Here is a 14,882-nt window from a genome sequence, read left to right on the forward strand (position 1 = left end):
TTAGATTTTAGGGTTTATGGTTTAGGGTTTAGGGTTTAGAGTTTAGGATTTAAGGTTTAAAGTTTAGGGTTTAGGGTTTAGAGCTGAAAAATGAGGTTTTGGGGATAAGATTTCAAATTTTGAAAAGCAAAAAAATTAAAATTTTCAAAGGATAAACTTAGAAAAGTGCTATTTTGGTCATTTTAGTTTTTGAGTGCTATTTTTGTGATATAAACTTAGAAATGTGCTATTTTGGACATTTGGCTGAGAATTGTCATTAAACATATTAATAATAGAACCGCATATGCTCAGGTTATCTCATCCGCTGCGTATTAATCAAATATAAATATGGAATATTCATTCATTCGTTCATTCATTCATATAGAGTAAAACAAAGTCTACCGTCTTGAAAACCCGAACTTTGACCGTTGAACACGCGAAGTAATGATTTTGCAGAGGAGAGCGTGAATAGAGGTCACAAAAAAGCATTAATAAAAAGCTAAAAAGTCGATAGAATCAACGATTGCGATTAAATCATACATTGAACAGCTGCAATCAAGTGAAGAGGCGCGTTCGAGTGAAAGCTGGGTCGAGCGTAACGTAACGACTAAGATGATGCCACGTGGTCCCCTATTTCACGGGATGGGCCGTTACTGTTTTCACTTTATATTCCCTCAAAAAAAAAACAAAGACTCGATTAAAAAAAAGGAAGATTAGAGAGGAAAGGAGGAGAGAAGTAGACGAAACCTTATCGGTGATGGGCCAAGCGCCGTCGTCTACGGCGGAATCGAACGGAAGAGAGGTAGATCTCAGGCTATGGTCTGTGTCTCCGTTGATTATCAGTGGTGGAGATTCGATGGATTCGGGGAAAAACGATCGTGATTATACTTTAGATCTACCAGACGAGTGCTTAGCTCACGTGTTTCAGTACCTCGGAGCTGGAGATCGGAAACGATGCTCTCTCGTTTGTAAACGGTGGCTATTCGTCGACGGTCAGAACCGTCACCGGCTATCGCTCGACGCTAGAGCTGAGATCTTCTCGTTTCTAACATCGATGTTCGATCGGTTCGATTCGGTGACGAAGCTCGCTCTCCGATGCGATCGGAAGTCCGTAAGCTTGAGCGACGAAGCTCTGGTGGTAATCTCCGTTCGCTGTTTGAATCTGAGCCGCGTGAAGCTTCGTGGCTGCCGCGAGATCACGGATCTGGGGATGGTGGAGTTCGCTAGGAACTGTAGGAATCTGAAGAAGCTTTCCGTTGGATCTTGCAACTTCGGAGCGAAAGGCGTCAACGCTATGCTTGAGCATTGCAAGCTTCTTGAGGAGCTGTCGGTGAAGAGGCTCAGAGGGATTCACGAGGCAGCTGAGCTGATTCACCTGCCGGGAGATGGTTCGTCTTCTTCAACGCTTAGATCTATTTGCTTGAAGGAGCTTGTTAATGGTCAGGTGTTTGAGCCTTTGGTTGCTAGTACTAGAACGCTGAAAACGCTGAAGATTATTCGTTGTTTGGGCGATTGGGATAAGGTTCTACAAATGATCGGTGAAGGAGATAGCTCCTTGAGTGAAATTCACCTGGAGAGGCTCCAAGTGAGTGATTTTGGGCTTTCCGCGATATCGAAATGCTCAAAGTTGGAGACTTTGCATATAGTGAAGACACCAGAGTGCTCCAACTTTGGTCTTATTGATGTCGCTGAGAGATGTAAGCTGCTGAGGAAGCTTCACATCGATGGTTGGAGGACTAACAGGATTGGCGACGAAGGTCTAGTGGCTGTAGCTAGACACTGCCTGAACTTACAAGAGCTTGTGCTGATTGGCGTTAACGCAACGCACAAGAGTTTATCAGCCATTGCTTCGAACTGTGAGAAGCTCGAAAGGCTAGCGCTTTGCGGGAGCGGAACCATAGGGGATACGGAGATCGCTTGCATCGCTAAGAAATGCGGGGCGTTGAGGAAGTTCTGTATCAAAGGGTGTCCGGTTTCGGATCTAGGGATCGAGGCGCTCGCTGCTGGTTGTCCTAACCTGGTGAAGTTGAAGGTGAAGAAATGCAAAGTGGTGACTGGGGAGATTGGAGAGTGGCTTCGCGAACAGAGGAGGACGCTTGTGGTGAGTATGGATGGTGATGAAACCGAAGCAACGGTAGCGGTTGATGGTGAGAGTGAAACAGCGTTGGAGGAGTCTAGGGTGGGTCAAGCCGGTGGTGGTGTCCCAGAGATCGTTGGTTCAAGTAACGGTGGCGGAAGCAACAATGGAGGAAGTAGATTAGCGACGATTAGGTCAAAGTTCGGGTTCTTTACCGGAAGGAACTTAGTAAGTTGCAGATTCAGGAGATGGTCTCATAATGACAATGGTTCTAGTTCTACTTGATCAACTACTATATTATAAAAGCCTATAAAAACGATAATTGGCAAAAAAAAAAAAAAAAAACTTTCTACCTACTTTCTTGTTTGATTTCTGTTTGTCTGTAATCCTATTTCATGTCTGTGTGTGTAAGAAGAAGACTTTGTCAATTAGAAAAGTCATTCCAAGGAAGAATGTTTATTTGTTATTTCTCTGAATATGTTTGGTCATATGAATGATGTGAATTATTTGACTTTGTAGTATTTATAAGAACCAAGCATTCAAATGTAGAAGTCATCTTATGTATAATTCTACCTACGGTTATAAACTAACGGAAAAGGACAGAAAGGTAATTTAAAGATGAAGCTGCCCCCTAGGCCCTAACAAACAAATTAATTAAAAAAAAAAAGAGGCACGAAAGAGAGTAAAACCCTAAGTGTCGTTTCTCTTTTATCTTCTCCTAAGAAACTCCTACCTTAACCAGTCTCGCCGCCTCTGGAAACTCACAGAGCGACCGTCCGGTACTACTCGACTGAAAAAAGCTCCGTTCTACATTCACTAGTTTTGGTAATGGAACATAAACTAGCCACTGCTGAGAAGAAGGTATACGCCGCCTCTTTCCTTTTAACTTGGTCTCTTATTTGATACTTACTATCATGGCGGATCAAAATTTGAAGGTGCTGGTAGAGCTGGTGAAGCTAGTGCAGAAGAAAGGTTTAGAAGGAGAGAAGGGAGGATGGAAGGAGTTTCTAAACTCTTACGACAAGAGATTCGGAGCGAGTCTCAGCGATCCTTCGCGACGCTCCAATGATGTATTGGTCGCTTTTCTTTTGAGTTTTGACAAGGAGGAAGATAGGCAGCTATTGGCTAGGGTTCTTCAGTGTGATGCTAATCGTAATCTGATTGAGAAATTCAAGCAGGAATCCCCTGATAAAGAGACTCCTGAGCAGGTTTTTTGAAGAACATTTTGTTTTTGAGTATTAATGTTTTTTCTTTTGTTTATAATTTGTTTGGCATTGCAGAGGCTAGTTCGAATGACTATTACGCATCCTAGGTACCCTATCTACTATGCTTTCCCTTCCCACGCCGAGGTATGTGATGGAGAAGTTAATCTAATAGAAAAGGGTTTGAGCATATGAGAGATGATTAAGATGTTTTGAGATTGCGTAACAGGATTGGTTTGTAACTAAGTCTGGCAAGAAGCAGTCAAAAGTGATCAAGTCAACCAGAATGCTTGCTATTGATTGTGAGATGGTTACCTGTGAAGATGGCAGTGAGGCTGTTGTTAGGGTTGCTGCTGTGGACCGTGATTTAAAGGTTTTGCTTTTGATCATTCATCTTCTCTGATCTGGGGTGCTTTTTTTTTTTTTTTTTTGTTTTATTAACTTGAAGAAGCTCATGAATCAGGTGGTTCTTGACAAATTTGTGAAACCGAGCCTACCCGTTATTGACTATAAGACGGAAATCACTGGAGTTACTGCTGAGGATCTTGAGAAAGCCACTCTGTCTGTTGCTGATATTCAGAAAAAACTGCGGAGGTTTCTTTCTAAGGGAACTATTTTAGTTGGTCACGGTTTGCACAATGATCTTCAAGGTTAGCTATCTAGCAAGACTCTCCAAAATTGTCTCTTTATAGTTTTTATTGTGCTTACGCGTTAGTTTCTGTGATCACAGTGTTGAAGGTAGATCATGCGAGAGTAATCGATACCTCTCTTGTCTTCAAGTATTCCGGTGCAAACAATTCTCGAACACCTTCTTTGTTAAATCTATGCAAGGCAAGCATGTGAACCCTTTATTACTTTGTTCTAACTTCGAGTTAACTATAAGAGTTTGATAAATCCTGTTGTGGTGTAATTGCTCCAGTCTGTTTTGGATGAGGAACTGCGAATGGAGGGTGCTGCTCACAATTGCGTTCACGACGCTGCCGCTGCTATGAAGCTTGTACTTGCTGTTGTGGAGAAAGGAGTAGAGACCTCGATCCCACAAACTGAAAAAGTAAGACTGACTGTTACTATTCAACTAAATTCCAATTTTTTTTTAAAAAAAAATGTGTATATAGTTTTCTGAAACGCAATGCATCCATATCAGATGTTGGAGGTTGAGAAGACAATACAGGAGGCGAAGAAGGCAAGTCTCTATCTTCATAAGATCCCTCGTAATGTCCCTTCTCAAGAGTTAAAAGGAGTTATTACGGGAGATTTCAAAGTCGAGGTTAAGGTAATGGTTATTGTAAACCCAACCCCAATATGCTAATGTTTTCCTGCTCACTAGGAAACTGAGGATCATGTTTTGTTTTTTTGGGCAGCCACCAAAGAAGCTAGGAGGTTATTATAGCGCAGAAGTTGTTTTTAGTAGTCAAGACGAAGCAAATCAAGCATTTGATAACGTTGATGGAGATATAGTCAAGGTATTTTGGATCATCTCTCTCTCTCTCTGCTCATGTTCAGGATCTGTAGCAATCTTTAGAAAACCTATATGATATGTGTATGCAATCTCTTTCTTTCAGGATAAAATGGGTTTGTCACAAAAAATGGTTGAGTTTCAACCGAGTTCTGGATCAGTATCCAGACTATACGTTCGTAAAAATGTTCAAGACGCTGAAGTCTCTGCCAAGAAGAGAAGTAACACAGAGGAGATCAAAGTGAGTTCTAAGAGGCGGAAGAGGGAGAATGATGCTAAGGAGACAAGAGAAGAGAATGTAAACCATTGCAGCAGCCGAGAGAGCAAATGTGAAAATCATATAAAGGAAATTGAAGAACTGAAGGAGAATCATATAAAGGAAACCGAAGAACTGAAGGAGAATCATATAAAGGAAACTGAAGAACTGAAGGAGAAGCTCAAAGCTAATGAACTGAAGCTCAAAGCTAAAGAACGTGAGGTTGAGGCGCAGGATAAGATGATAACTAACCTCAAAAAGAAACTGAATCAAAGGTGAAAGACTTAACGTTTAATCATCATCCGTATCAGATACTATTTTGTTCCAAATTTTTATTTTTATCAGTTGAAACTCGTGAGATTTTGTATTGTATTCGATGAAACCAGTGCACACCAAACTATTTATTTTGATATCTAAGGTGAAAAAAGAATATGAAGTGAAAACTCAGCCTATTCGTTTTATATCCTTCAACGAGCTGCTGATACCATCAAAAGCTTTTGATTCTTGTTTCTCCGTAGAGGGTTGAGGCTGAGTCTGATCACAGTGTCCTCTTTGATGCCCACTGTGATTTCTAAGGACGAGTTTATGATCCAGCTGTTTACAAGTAAAAAAGATTGCAAAGTCAAGATGAGATTGTGATGAGAGTTTTGCACTTATTTTGCTTAGTAGAAGAAGAAACTTACCCAGGTGGGACCTAGCTATCAGCTCTGGCTTCAACCCTGAGCCACCAGAGAAAGACATTGCGGCCGAGTGGTTTCGCCAAGGAAGGATCCTTGACCAAGGACAAGTTGTTAACATCTTTAACCCATGTTGGTTTATCATCAACAGATTCCTTCCAAAGCAACCTTGAGTTTCAACACAAACCCTGACCATTCCATCTTACTAGGCATATCTGATGGGTTGGTAATAATGGTTTCAAATGTTTTGTCTTTATTTAACCTTTTGTTTAGTGGAAGGGTGTAGGGGATGTGTTTGTTGCCCATGTTCACGTAGTAGTTACTTTGTTTATTTAGTTTTGTTTTTAAGCATGAGTTGTGAAGAGAATGAAGAAAAAGAGAAAATTGTAGTAACTTGTGTTTTGTTTTATTAGTTTGTTTTCACACTCTCTTAGCTTCGAGGAGGAGCCTTAATTGGCATCAAAGCAACTTGTGTTCTAAGGTATCAAAGGGGTGATTAGGTTCACTCCTAACAATATCACAGCCGCTTTGTCATCAACATAAATCGCAGTCTTGGTGGCATAAGGCTGCGTGTTAAAAACGTGCCACCCCACAAGTTGCCAGATGAATCAGAACTAGGACCCTGGATTGGCATTGACAAAGGGTTCCCTTGTTGATTCGTCTTCAAGACTCTGATGATAACTCATCAGCATTACCAGAGTGAGCACGGATAGAGCACCAAACCATTTCACACTCTGAATCTCATCGAAGAGCTCCATGCTATGCATGTTGCTATCATCAGCAATCCCATCTAACTTCTCCTCTCTCACGAAAGTCGAGTCTGTACCTAAACCTCGACGGCTGTTCTTATGGTGGTTCTGGGTCCACCGCGCCTCTCATAAAACTGTTAGCATCAGCCACAACATCCTCTGCCTATTCTTTCAGATCACTAGTTTGTGTGGAGTTAGTCTTCTTTCTCTTAACCCCACACCTTCCAATTTCCTCGATGATTATACCATGGTTAGGAGTCCATCTTTGTAACACCAACATTATTATATCTGCAAAAGTCCAGGGCCCTCTACAGATTACAATATCCATTGCCTCCTCCTCTCCTCTAATGGGAACACAAACTGGAATCTCGCCAAATAACTACATGTCATGTTAAGTTATTCATTTTATTGTTCCGAAGAATGTTTATCTGTTATTTCTCTCTGTTTCTGAATGTTTGATCAAATGAATCAATTGTCATGGGGGTTATTTATAAGATGTAACTAGGATTACAAAAATACCAGTCGTCTACGTGTGTAGTATAAATTAATCACTCTCGTTTATAGTTGAATTTAGTAATTTTATTATCTAATACAGTGAATTATATACAAAGGAGCAATTCTTACCATTTAAAAGTTTTTAATATTTATTTGTTATTTTATAAAATTTTAAACTTTAATCCCAAATACTCAACCTTCAACTAATAACTCTAAATAAAGTTTGGATTAGTTAATCTAGGGGTATAAGTGTATATTCATATTTTTAATAAAAGATTTCGGTCATTTTGATGATTGTATTTTTTTAGAAAAGGGCATAATGGTAATTAAAAGATGAAGCAACCGCCAAGAAATGAAGGCACGAAAGAGAGTGAAACGTCTCCCCCAATCCTTGTTTCTTTATTTCATCTTCTCGAGTCTCGCCGCCTCTGAAAACTCACAGAGCGATCGTCCGGTACTGGTACTACTCTCCGCTCTACTTCCACGAGTTTCGGTGGTTATGGAGCATAAACTAGCGAGTGCTGAGAAGAAGGTACGCCGCCTCGATAGAATATTTGTCACCTTTGATTTCTTGATTTCCTAGTGGATCTGGTGAAGCTAGTGCAGAATCGATGGTTAGAAGGCGAAAACGGAGGATGGAAGGAGTTTCTAAACTCTTACGATAAGGGATTGGGCTTGAGTGTGGGCGATCCTTCGCGACGCTCCGACGATGTATTGGTCGCTTTTCTTTCCACTTTCAAAAAGAAGGAAGATTTGCACACATTCTTAAGATGGCAGTGAAGCTGTTGTCAGGGTTGCCGCTGTGGACCGTGATTTAAAGGTTTTGATTTTGATCATTCATCTTCTCTGATCAAAGCATTGTGATTGTTCTTGCCTTTGTTTTATTAACTTGAAGAAGCTCATGAATCAGGTGGTTCTTGACAAATTTGTGAAACCGAGCCTACCCGTTATTGACTATAAGACGGAAATCACTGGAGTTTGCCACAGAAAATGGTTCAGTTTCAACCGAGTTCTGGATCAATATCTAGACTATACGTTCGCAAAAATGTTCAAGATGGTGGAGTCCCTGTCAAAAAGAGAAGGAACACGGAGAATGATTCTAAGGAGACCAGAGAAGAGAATGTACACCATTGCAGCAGCCAAGAGAGCATTTGTGAAAAGCATTTAAAGGAAATTGAAGAACTGAAGGAGAAGCTCAAAGCTAAGGAACGTGAGGTTGAGGCTATGGTTGCAGAGTACGAAGCGAATCACTAAATCAATTTTGTATTTTATAGGATGAAGCGAATGCACACCAAACAATTTCTTTTGATATCTTCGGTGAAAAAATAATACGAAATGAAAACTCATTCTATTCGTTTTATTTCCTTGAACGAGTAGTTTTCGGTTCTTGTGTTCCCCGATTGTTCTTGCTCTTTGATCCTCTTGGCTTACCAGAGCGCTTTTCCGTGGCTGGTTGGTTGTTTTTCTCTTCTTTGGTCACCACTGGGAGCTTTGAGGAGGAGTCTAGCCATGGTGTCCTTTCTGATGGAACAGTTATGTCTAAGGGAGACTTTATGATCCAGCTGCATACAAGTATAATGATTGCAAAATCAAGATGAGATTATGACTTTAGTACAACAACAGAGAGGGATGAGTGTAGTAGAACAACAAACTTACCCAGGTGGGAATTTGCTATCAGCTCTAGCTTCAACCCTGAGCCACCAAAGCAATACATTGCGGCCACAGCTTTCAAGTGTTTCCACCATGGAAGGGTCCTTGACCAGGGACAACGGACCATCTTCAATTTCTTCATTACCATCCAACAAGTTGTTAACATCTTTAACCCATGCCGGTCTATCAACAGCAGATTCCTTCCATAGCAACCTGGAGTTCAACACAAACCCTGACCATTCCATCTTACTAGGCATCACCGCCGCTTTGTCATCAACATAAACAGCAGTCTTGGTAGCATACGGCTGTGTATTAAAAACGTGCCACCCCACTAGCTTCCCAGAGGAATCACAACTAGGACCCTGGATCGGCATTGACAAAGGCTTCCCTTCTTGATTCGTCTTCAAGACTGACGACAACTCATCAGCATTACCAGAGTGAGCAAGTATCCCAACAGATAAAGCACCAAACCATCTCACATTCTGAATCTCATCGAAAAGCTCCATGCTATGCATGTTGCTATCATCAACAAACACAACGATCCCATCTAACTTCTCCTCCCTCACGATCCTCAACGCCTGAATCCTCATCTTACTCTCCAGCTTGCCGCGATCTTCCCAAGTATTCGGCATCTTCTGATCAAAACCAACGTGAATCGTCTTCAATCTCGATTTCCCGACGAACGAAGCCGTCTCGTTGCTCTTCCCACCAGCTTCCACCACGATCCACACCACGTCGTAAGGCACGAGCATAAGCGAGTGCATGACTCCGGTCAGATGAAGCGCCTGGAACGTCCGTACGTAAGTCGGCGTCACCGCGATCACAGCCCTGGGCCTCCTCACGCCGTAGAGCGACTTCTGCTCCTTCTGCACTCTCTCGAGCAGCTGATGAGCTCTCATGACTTCGATCGGGTTCGGGTGAGGCCACGGACGGATCCGGATCCCGTGTCTTCCAACCACCACTCTAGAGCTCTTCGCCGTGACGTTAGCTTTCTCCGAAGGTTTCAGCTGGAGAAGCTGGCTCACCCCGGCGGTGGTGGTGTATAGATTGGTGACGGAGGTGGAGAAGAGGAAGAAGAGGACCAAGTGGCTGAATCGGAACCCTAGAATCAAGCTGATCAAGCAGCAGAGGCAGTGAATCGCTAGCCAGAAGATTGAGGATGGAGATGGCTTGGGGATGAAAGCTCCGTCGAACGACGACGGATCTAACGATCTGAAGGTGCTTCCTCGACGATTCAAGTAACTCGATCGAAATGCAGAGAGGAGCTTCATCTTCTCCGCTTCTTCTCTCCTTTCTCAACAGTTTAGAGTGAACATTAAAGAGGGAAAAAAGGTTGCTAAGAATGATTAATTTAATTAATTACTTTGCATTTACGGCTTAATTATCTTAATTAATATTGTCGTTGCTCGCCTTCTGCTGGTACAACGGACATATTTTAAAAATGGAAATCGAAAAGTAAAAGCAATGTTGGATTATATAAACCGACGGTACACGTGGCTTGAGATTTGTGAGAGGTTCAAGCGTTAATGTCGTGAGATTATAAGGTGGAGTGATTATTAAGGAAGTGATTTGGGGGTAAAGCACGTGTTTAATGAGAGAGATGTGACGCTAATGATTGGTGCTGGGTTACGTCAGCAGTCAACGGAAGAATAATAAAGTCGTACGATTTTGGTTTCTGTTGAAGTTTTATTTCTAAGCAAAGGTTGCTTGTGGATTATAGCGCTTCATTTTCAACATGTTTATACAAACATTCATCGATAAAATGGAAAATATTACTATTATTATAAGTCACAAACAACAAATTTTATTATTTAAAATTTACTCTTTTTCCGTCTGCAGCTGTGTAATAATAACAGGTTATTCTCCGTACGCATGTAATGAATAAGCTGGATTACAAATTCAATGCCATATTAACCCATGCTTGTGTCTTTATCCATAAGGCCCAAAAAGGCCCAAAATAAACAGAACCACAACTTTTAAACGGTTCGCTTCAACCCCTAATTTATGGCGGCGGCGGCGATGTATAGGTCCACCGTCGTCAGTTCATGAAACCCTCGTCTCTTTCTCTTTTCAAATTTCTTCGGACCCGAGACTCTCCCCTCTTACGAATCAGAACAATGACACAGACTTCGAATCCATCGCAAGTGCGCGACGATCTCCTCTGCTCGGACCAGCAGCAGCAGAGTGATGCGCACATTGAGAAGCCGCTGGAAACAGCGCCGGCGAGCTTGGGCGCTCCAGGTCGAGTATTGAGCATTGATACTAGAGTGGAGCAGGCTTGGGCACACTGGAAAAAACTAGGTAGACCGAAGTATATAGTAGCTCCAATGGTGGATAACTCAGAGCTGCCGTTTAGATTGCTCTGCCAGAAATACGGAGCTCAAGCGGCTTATACACCGATGCTGCATTCTAGGATCTTCACCGAGACTGATAATCGAAACAAGGAATTCACCACTTGTGAGGTATAATCACTCTCTCATGATTCAATTGGTCGTTTGGAACCGTGGTTACTTATATATACTTTTTTAATGGGTATTGTAGGAGGACAGGCCATTGTTTGTGCAGTTCTGTGCTAATGATCCTGATACTCTCTTGGAAGCTGCCAAGAAAGTCGAACCTTACTGCGATTATGTTGATATCAACTTAGGGTATCTTCACATCTTTCTATATTGGGAGGATTCTTCAATAAAGATGGAATCTTTATCGCATCACTGTTGAAGTTTTGTTAGTTCACACATAGTATAATGATTTAGGTTCGGAGATTATGGAAATGATAGAGTTGAATGAGTGTTAGTAGTTTCAATCTTCAATAAAGATCCAATTTTTATCTCAGCACTGTTCAAGTTTTGTTAGTTTAGACATAGTTCAATGATTTGGTTCCGTAGGTTGTGGAATTGTTAAGAGTTCAATGAGTGTTAGTAGCTTTTAAATTCAGTGATTTGGGTGCCGTTAGAGCACAGTGACCTTAAGAGTAGTTTGAAGCTTGGTTTATTGAGTTGGTAAGATTGTTTGGGGCGTTTTGGTTCCAGGTGTCCTCAACGTATAGCAAGGCGAGGAAACTATGGTGCATTCCTGATGGATAATCTTCCTTTAGTGAAATCACTTGTTGAAAAGTTAGCTCAGAACCTCACTGTTCCTGTCTCCTGCAAGATCCGCATTTTCCCAAACCTTCAAGATACGCTCAACTACGCCAAGATGCTAGAAGACGCTGGTTGCTCGCTGCTAGCGGTTCACGGCCGGACCAGAGATGAGAAAGACGGTAAAAAGTTTAGAGCCGATTGGGGCGCCATCAAGGAGGTGAGAAACGCTCTGAGAATCCCTGTATTGGCCAATGGGAATGTGAGATGCATTGAAGATGTGGAGGACTGCATCAAAGAGACGGGCGTTGAAGGTGTTCTTTCCGCTGAGACGCTTCTTGAAAACCCGGCGGTCTTTGCCGGGTTTAGAACAGCTGAATGGGCTAAAGGTAGTGAAGAAGAAGAGGGATACGTCGATGGAGGGTTAGATCAGGGAGATTTAGTTGTTGAGTATTTGAAGTTATGTGAGAAACATCCGGTTCCATGGAGGATGATTCGGTCTCACGTGCATAAGATGTTGGGAGATTGGTTTAGGGTTCATCCACAGGTTAGGGAGCAGCTTAATGCTCAAAACATATTGACGTTTGAGTTTCTGTATGGTCTTGTGGACCAGTTAAAAGAGCTTGGAGGACGAGTTCCACTCTACAAGAAAAGGAAGATAGATACTCTACAAGAGTCTCCACAAAGGGTTTAGAGAGTTGAATCTATACGTTCTTGATTCATTGGGATTTTTATGTTGTATCACTGTCCAAATACTTTTTGAAGTAAAAGTGTTACTTCCTTTATTTCATAAAATGTCATTTTAATACTTTGTTATTTTAAATTTTCAATACAACTTTTACTTATTTTAACCTTAAGTTGTAAATAATTTTATTTATCTTAAATATTATTAGTTAAATGTGTATAACTAATAACGTAAATACAGTTTGTTATTTTTTAATTTGTGTGAAAAATATAAAAAAATATACTATGGGTACAAATTTAATGTTGGACTCCTATTTTTTAGCTAAGTTCCTTCAAGCATATACGTTTTTGTAAAGTTTTAATTGATTGAAATTTTCACATGGGTCAAAGATTTGAATAACAACAGTAGGAGAAAAGATACAAAGGTGGAAAAACAAGGTTTTTATTTTACTAAAGACTCCTCCGCGATTGACGTTGTCAACCGCCAGGTCCACCACCGTCGTCTGTCTGTTGATTGCTCTCCACAAGATTTAGCGCACATTTTACTCAAGCCGAAGGAGAAGCAGAGCGTTTCTTACGATCACGACAGAAGTGCGTGCTGTTTTTATCCATCCTCTCCAAAACGTAGTGCGCAAGCATGTCGTTAGATTCCACAAGATTCTCCCGACAAAGAAACTCATCGCCACAAAGTCTCTCGATCTCTCGGTAATAGTCGTGAACGAACACATGCGTCTTGTGATTCCCTCCGGATTTTTTGCTCCGGGCAAGAACCGCCGCCGTGAAGATCGACGACATCCTTCCCGGCACATCACCACCGTCGCCGCGTGGTCCATCGACTAAGATCACATCCCAGTCAAGATCGTAGACGTGGTTCGGCAAGTCGTTGAGACCGAGTTTGCAGTCGGAGAAGAGAAGATTCTGCACGGGACGACACTCGTTCCTCGCCGCCTCTTTGACCGCCGACACAAGCTCACGCGCCTCGCGAGCCTTCGTCGTGTACTGAACGTCGAACACTTCGATCTCCGGGTGGATTTCTTCGAAGTAAGCCGCGTAGTAACGGTTCTCTTCGATGTACACGGTCCGTCCGTTGTGGTTCAGCGATTTCCAGAGGAGTGTTTCGTGAGTTAGGCCGAAAACGAGGAGATTGCACGGCGGAGCGCAGCGGCGGAGGACGTCGGAGATCGATTTCATCTCTCCGTATGACATGTGGAAGCTGTCGTTAGATCTCGACGCGTAGTGGAGCAGAGCATTGATGGCGCTCGTTGGCAACTGAGAGGTGGGAGTGTTGGAGACGGCTGAATTGACGACGGAGGAGACGACGGAGCTGTTTTTGGAGGAGATGATGGTGTCGGTGGTGTAGAGTAGAGTAAGGAGAAAAGCGATGGTGAAGAAAGAGACAAAAGCGAGAAGCCATAGACGATTTGAGCTTGTTTGTTTTTGAATGTATGGATGAACAAGTATGAGCTTCGTGTTTGTGTTCCCTCCGCTTTTCATTTTTCTTACCTCTGTTTTTTTGTTTTGTTCTTTTTTTTGTCAGAGGGAGAAGACGAAGGGAATGACTCCGTTTTAAAAGTGGTTTTGCGAAGTATTAAAAACCAAATATTTGAAGTAGAACCTATCAGAGATTGACGACGATTGGTCAATACATTAATTGATCGCTCTGGGATTTTTATTAATTTTGTGTAACCTTTCCTTAAATTATTTGTTTCGTTTATGATATTTTTCTGAAGGCGACATTTCTCTAATACAAATTAGAGTAACATTTATCTAACAAGAAGATTACCTAATTCACAAATTACAGTAAGCTATATTTTTGTCAACACACAATATACTAAATAAGATTTTTCTTTTTAATCATAAACTAAATAAGATTTAAATACTGGAAGTGCGACTAGTCCAAGGAGTTTTGTTCAGATTTGCAAAGACGAACATTGAAAGTTAAAAACGTTGTTCAATGATTTTTGTGTGTAGTTGTAAGACATAAATTTTACCATATAATAATTTAAAATTGAATGAGAAGAAATAATTAAACGACTTATATTAATTATCAACAAGATTTTTAAACTATATCTTTGTCAAAAAAAAAATTATCTTTAAACTATAATGCGACTTGTGGGTTTTATGTGCTGTAAGACATAAATTTTTGTGTAGTTTTTTTTTTTTTTTTTTTTTGATAACTCTGCTATCTTATCTGGGCAGCCACATTTCCAACTATCCTCTCGTAGGGGATTCAGCGCCTCAACGGAAGGGATGTTAAATCCGCTGTGGTCGGGGCTCGAATTCGTGATGGCGGACACCTCAGCCGAGGTTCCTATACCACCAGACCACGAGGTCCGGTTAATTTTTGTGTAGTTGTGAGACGTAAATTTACCATAATAAATTTAAACTGAATGAGAATAAATAATTAAACGACTTCTATTAATTATCACAAGATCTTTAAACTATAATGCGACTTGTGGTTTCTATTAATTATCACAAGATCTTTTCTTTAACAAAAAAAAAATGTGTAGATCTTTATGTGTAGTTATAAACATAAATTTTTATGCGTAGTTGTAACTTGTAGGACATAATTTTATCATA

The 14,882-nt window shown here is 41.2% G+C and overlaps 5 protein-coding genes and 1 long non-coding RNA gene across 7 annotated transcripts; 4 read left to right on the forward strand and 2 right to left on the reverse strand.

Moving 5' to 3' along the window:
* The first annotated feature begins 651 nt into the window (after positions 1-651).
* Positions 652-2,532, forward strand: LOC106305728 (F-box protein SKIP2). Its single transcript, XM_013742086.1, has one exon. It carries the CDS (start codon positions 737-739, stop codon positions 2,339-2,341), a length of 1,605 nt encoding a protein of 534 aa, XP_013597540.1. The 5' UTR covers positions 652-736; the 3' UTR covers positions 2,342-2,532.
* Positions 2,533-2,725: 193 nt separating this feature from the next.
* LOC106305729 (small RNA degrading nuclease 3) lies at positions 2,726-8,251 on the forward strand. 2 transcript variants are annotated; one of them, XM_013742087.1, is made up of 12 exons: positions 2,726-2,917; positions 2,992-3,264; positions 3,337-3,405; positions 3,488-3,631; positions 3,722-3,908; positions 3,989-4,089; positions 4,178-4,309; positions 4,403-4,531; positions 4,620-4,721; positions 4,821-5,187; positions 5,722-5,723; positions 8,083-8,251. In XM_013742087.1, exons 1-12 carry the CDS (start codon positions 2,885-2,887, stop codon positions 8,143-8,145), a joined length of 1,602 nt encoding a protein of 533 aa, XP_013597541.1. In that variant the 5' UTR covers positions 2,726-2,884; the 3' UTR covers positions 8,146-8,251. The 2 variants fall into 2 exon arrangements, with proteins under 2 accessions (XP_013597541.1, XP_013597542.1); XM_013742088.1 differs by lacking the exons at positions 5,722-5,723; positions 8,083-8,251 and having other exon boundaries at positions 4,821-5,417.
* Positions 7,272-7,967, forward strand: LOC106305731. The gene is made up of 2 exons (XR_001263045.1): positions 7,272-7,711; positions 7,802-7,967. It is a non-coding gene; the product is annotated as an uncharacterized LOC106305731 (long non-coding RNA).
* LOC106305730 (probable beta-1,4-xylosyltransferase IRX14H) lies at positions 8,139-9,916 on the reverse strand. Its single transcript, XM_013742089.1, is given in 3 exon segments — positions 8,139-8,317; positions 8,320-8,453; positions 8,548-9,916. Coding segments are annotated over 3 exon segments (1,482 nt in total). The 5' UTR covers positions 9,813-9,916; the 3' UTR covers positions 8,139-8,234.
* Positions 9,917-10,530: 614 nt separating this feature from the next.
* On the forward strand, positions 10,531-12,426 carry LOC106301613 (tRNA-dihydrouridine(16/17) synthase [NAD(P)(+)]-like). The gene is made up of 3 exons (XM_013738060.1): positions 10,531-11,003; positions 11,083-11,189; positions 11,571-12,426. The coding sequence occupies exons 1-3, from the start codon at positions 10,587-10,589 to the stop codon at positions 12,310-12,312; spliced, it is 1,266 nt and encodes a 421-aa protein (XP_013593514.1). The 5' UTR covers positions 10,531-10,586; the 3' UTR covers positions 12,313-12,426.
* Positions 12,427-12,659: 233 nt separating this feature from the next.
* LOC106303830 (protein IRX15-LIKE) lies at positions 12,660-13,882 on the reverse strand. Its single transcript, XM_013740164.1, has one exon. The coding sequence runs from the start codon at positions 13,794-13,796 to the stop codon at positions 12,849-12,851; it is 948 nt and encodes a 315-aa protein (XP_013595618.1). The 5' UTR covers positions 13,797-13,882; the 3' UTR covers positions 12,660-12,848.
* Between the last annotated feature and the right edge of the window lie 1,000 nt (positions 13,883-14,882).

The sequence above is a fragment of the Brassica oleracea genome, chromosome C7 (assembly GCF_000695525.1).
Source record: "Brassica oleracea var. oleracea cultivar TO1000 chromosome C7, BOL, whole genome shotgun sequence".
Lineage (NCBI taxonomy): Eukaryota > Viridiplantae > Streptophyta > Magnoliopsida > Brassicales > Brassicaceae > Brassica > Brassica oleracea.

Excerpts from the sequence above, each read along its gene's own strand:
- LOC106305728 (XM_013742086.1), top strand. The coding sequence starts at position 737 with ATGGGCCAAGCGCCGTCGTCTACGGCGGAATCGAACGGAAGAGAGGTA.
- LOC106305729 (XM_013742087.1), top strand. The coding sequence starts at position 2,885 with ATGGAACATAAACTAGCCACTGCTGAGAAGAAG. Across the intron at positions 3,632-3,721 it reads CTGTGGACCGTGATTTAAAG|GTGGTTCTTGACAAATTTGT; the intron begins GTTTTGCTTTTG and ends CTCATGAATCAG. Across the intron at positions 3,909-3,988 it reads TTTGCACAATGATCTTCAAG|TGTTGAAGGTAGATCATGCG; the intron begins GTTAGCTATCTA and ends CTGTGATCACAG.
- LOC106301613 (XM_013738060.1), top strand. The coding sequence starts at position 10,587 with ATGAAACCCTCGTCTCTTTCTCTTTTCAAATTTCTTCGGACCCGAGAC. Across the intron at positions 11,004-11,082 it reads AGGAATTCACCACTTGTGAG|GAGGACAGGCCATTGTTTGT; the intron begins GTATAATCACTC and ends TGGGTATTGTAG. Across the intron at positions 11,190-11,570 it reads TATGTTGATATCAACTTAGG|GTGTCCTCAACGTATAGCAA; the intron begins GTATCTTCACAT and ends TTTTGGTTCCAG.
- LOC106303830 (XM_013740164.1), bottom strand. The coding sequence starts at position 13,796 with ATGAAAAGCGGAGGGAACACAAACACGAAGCTCATACTTGTTCATCCA.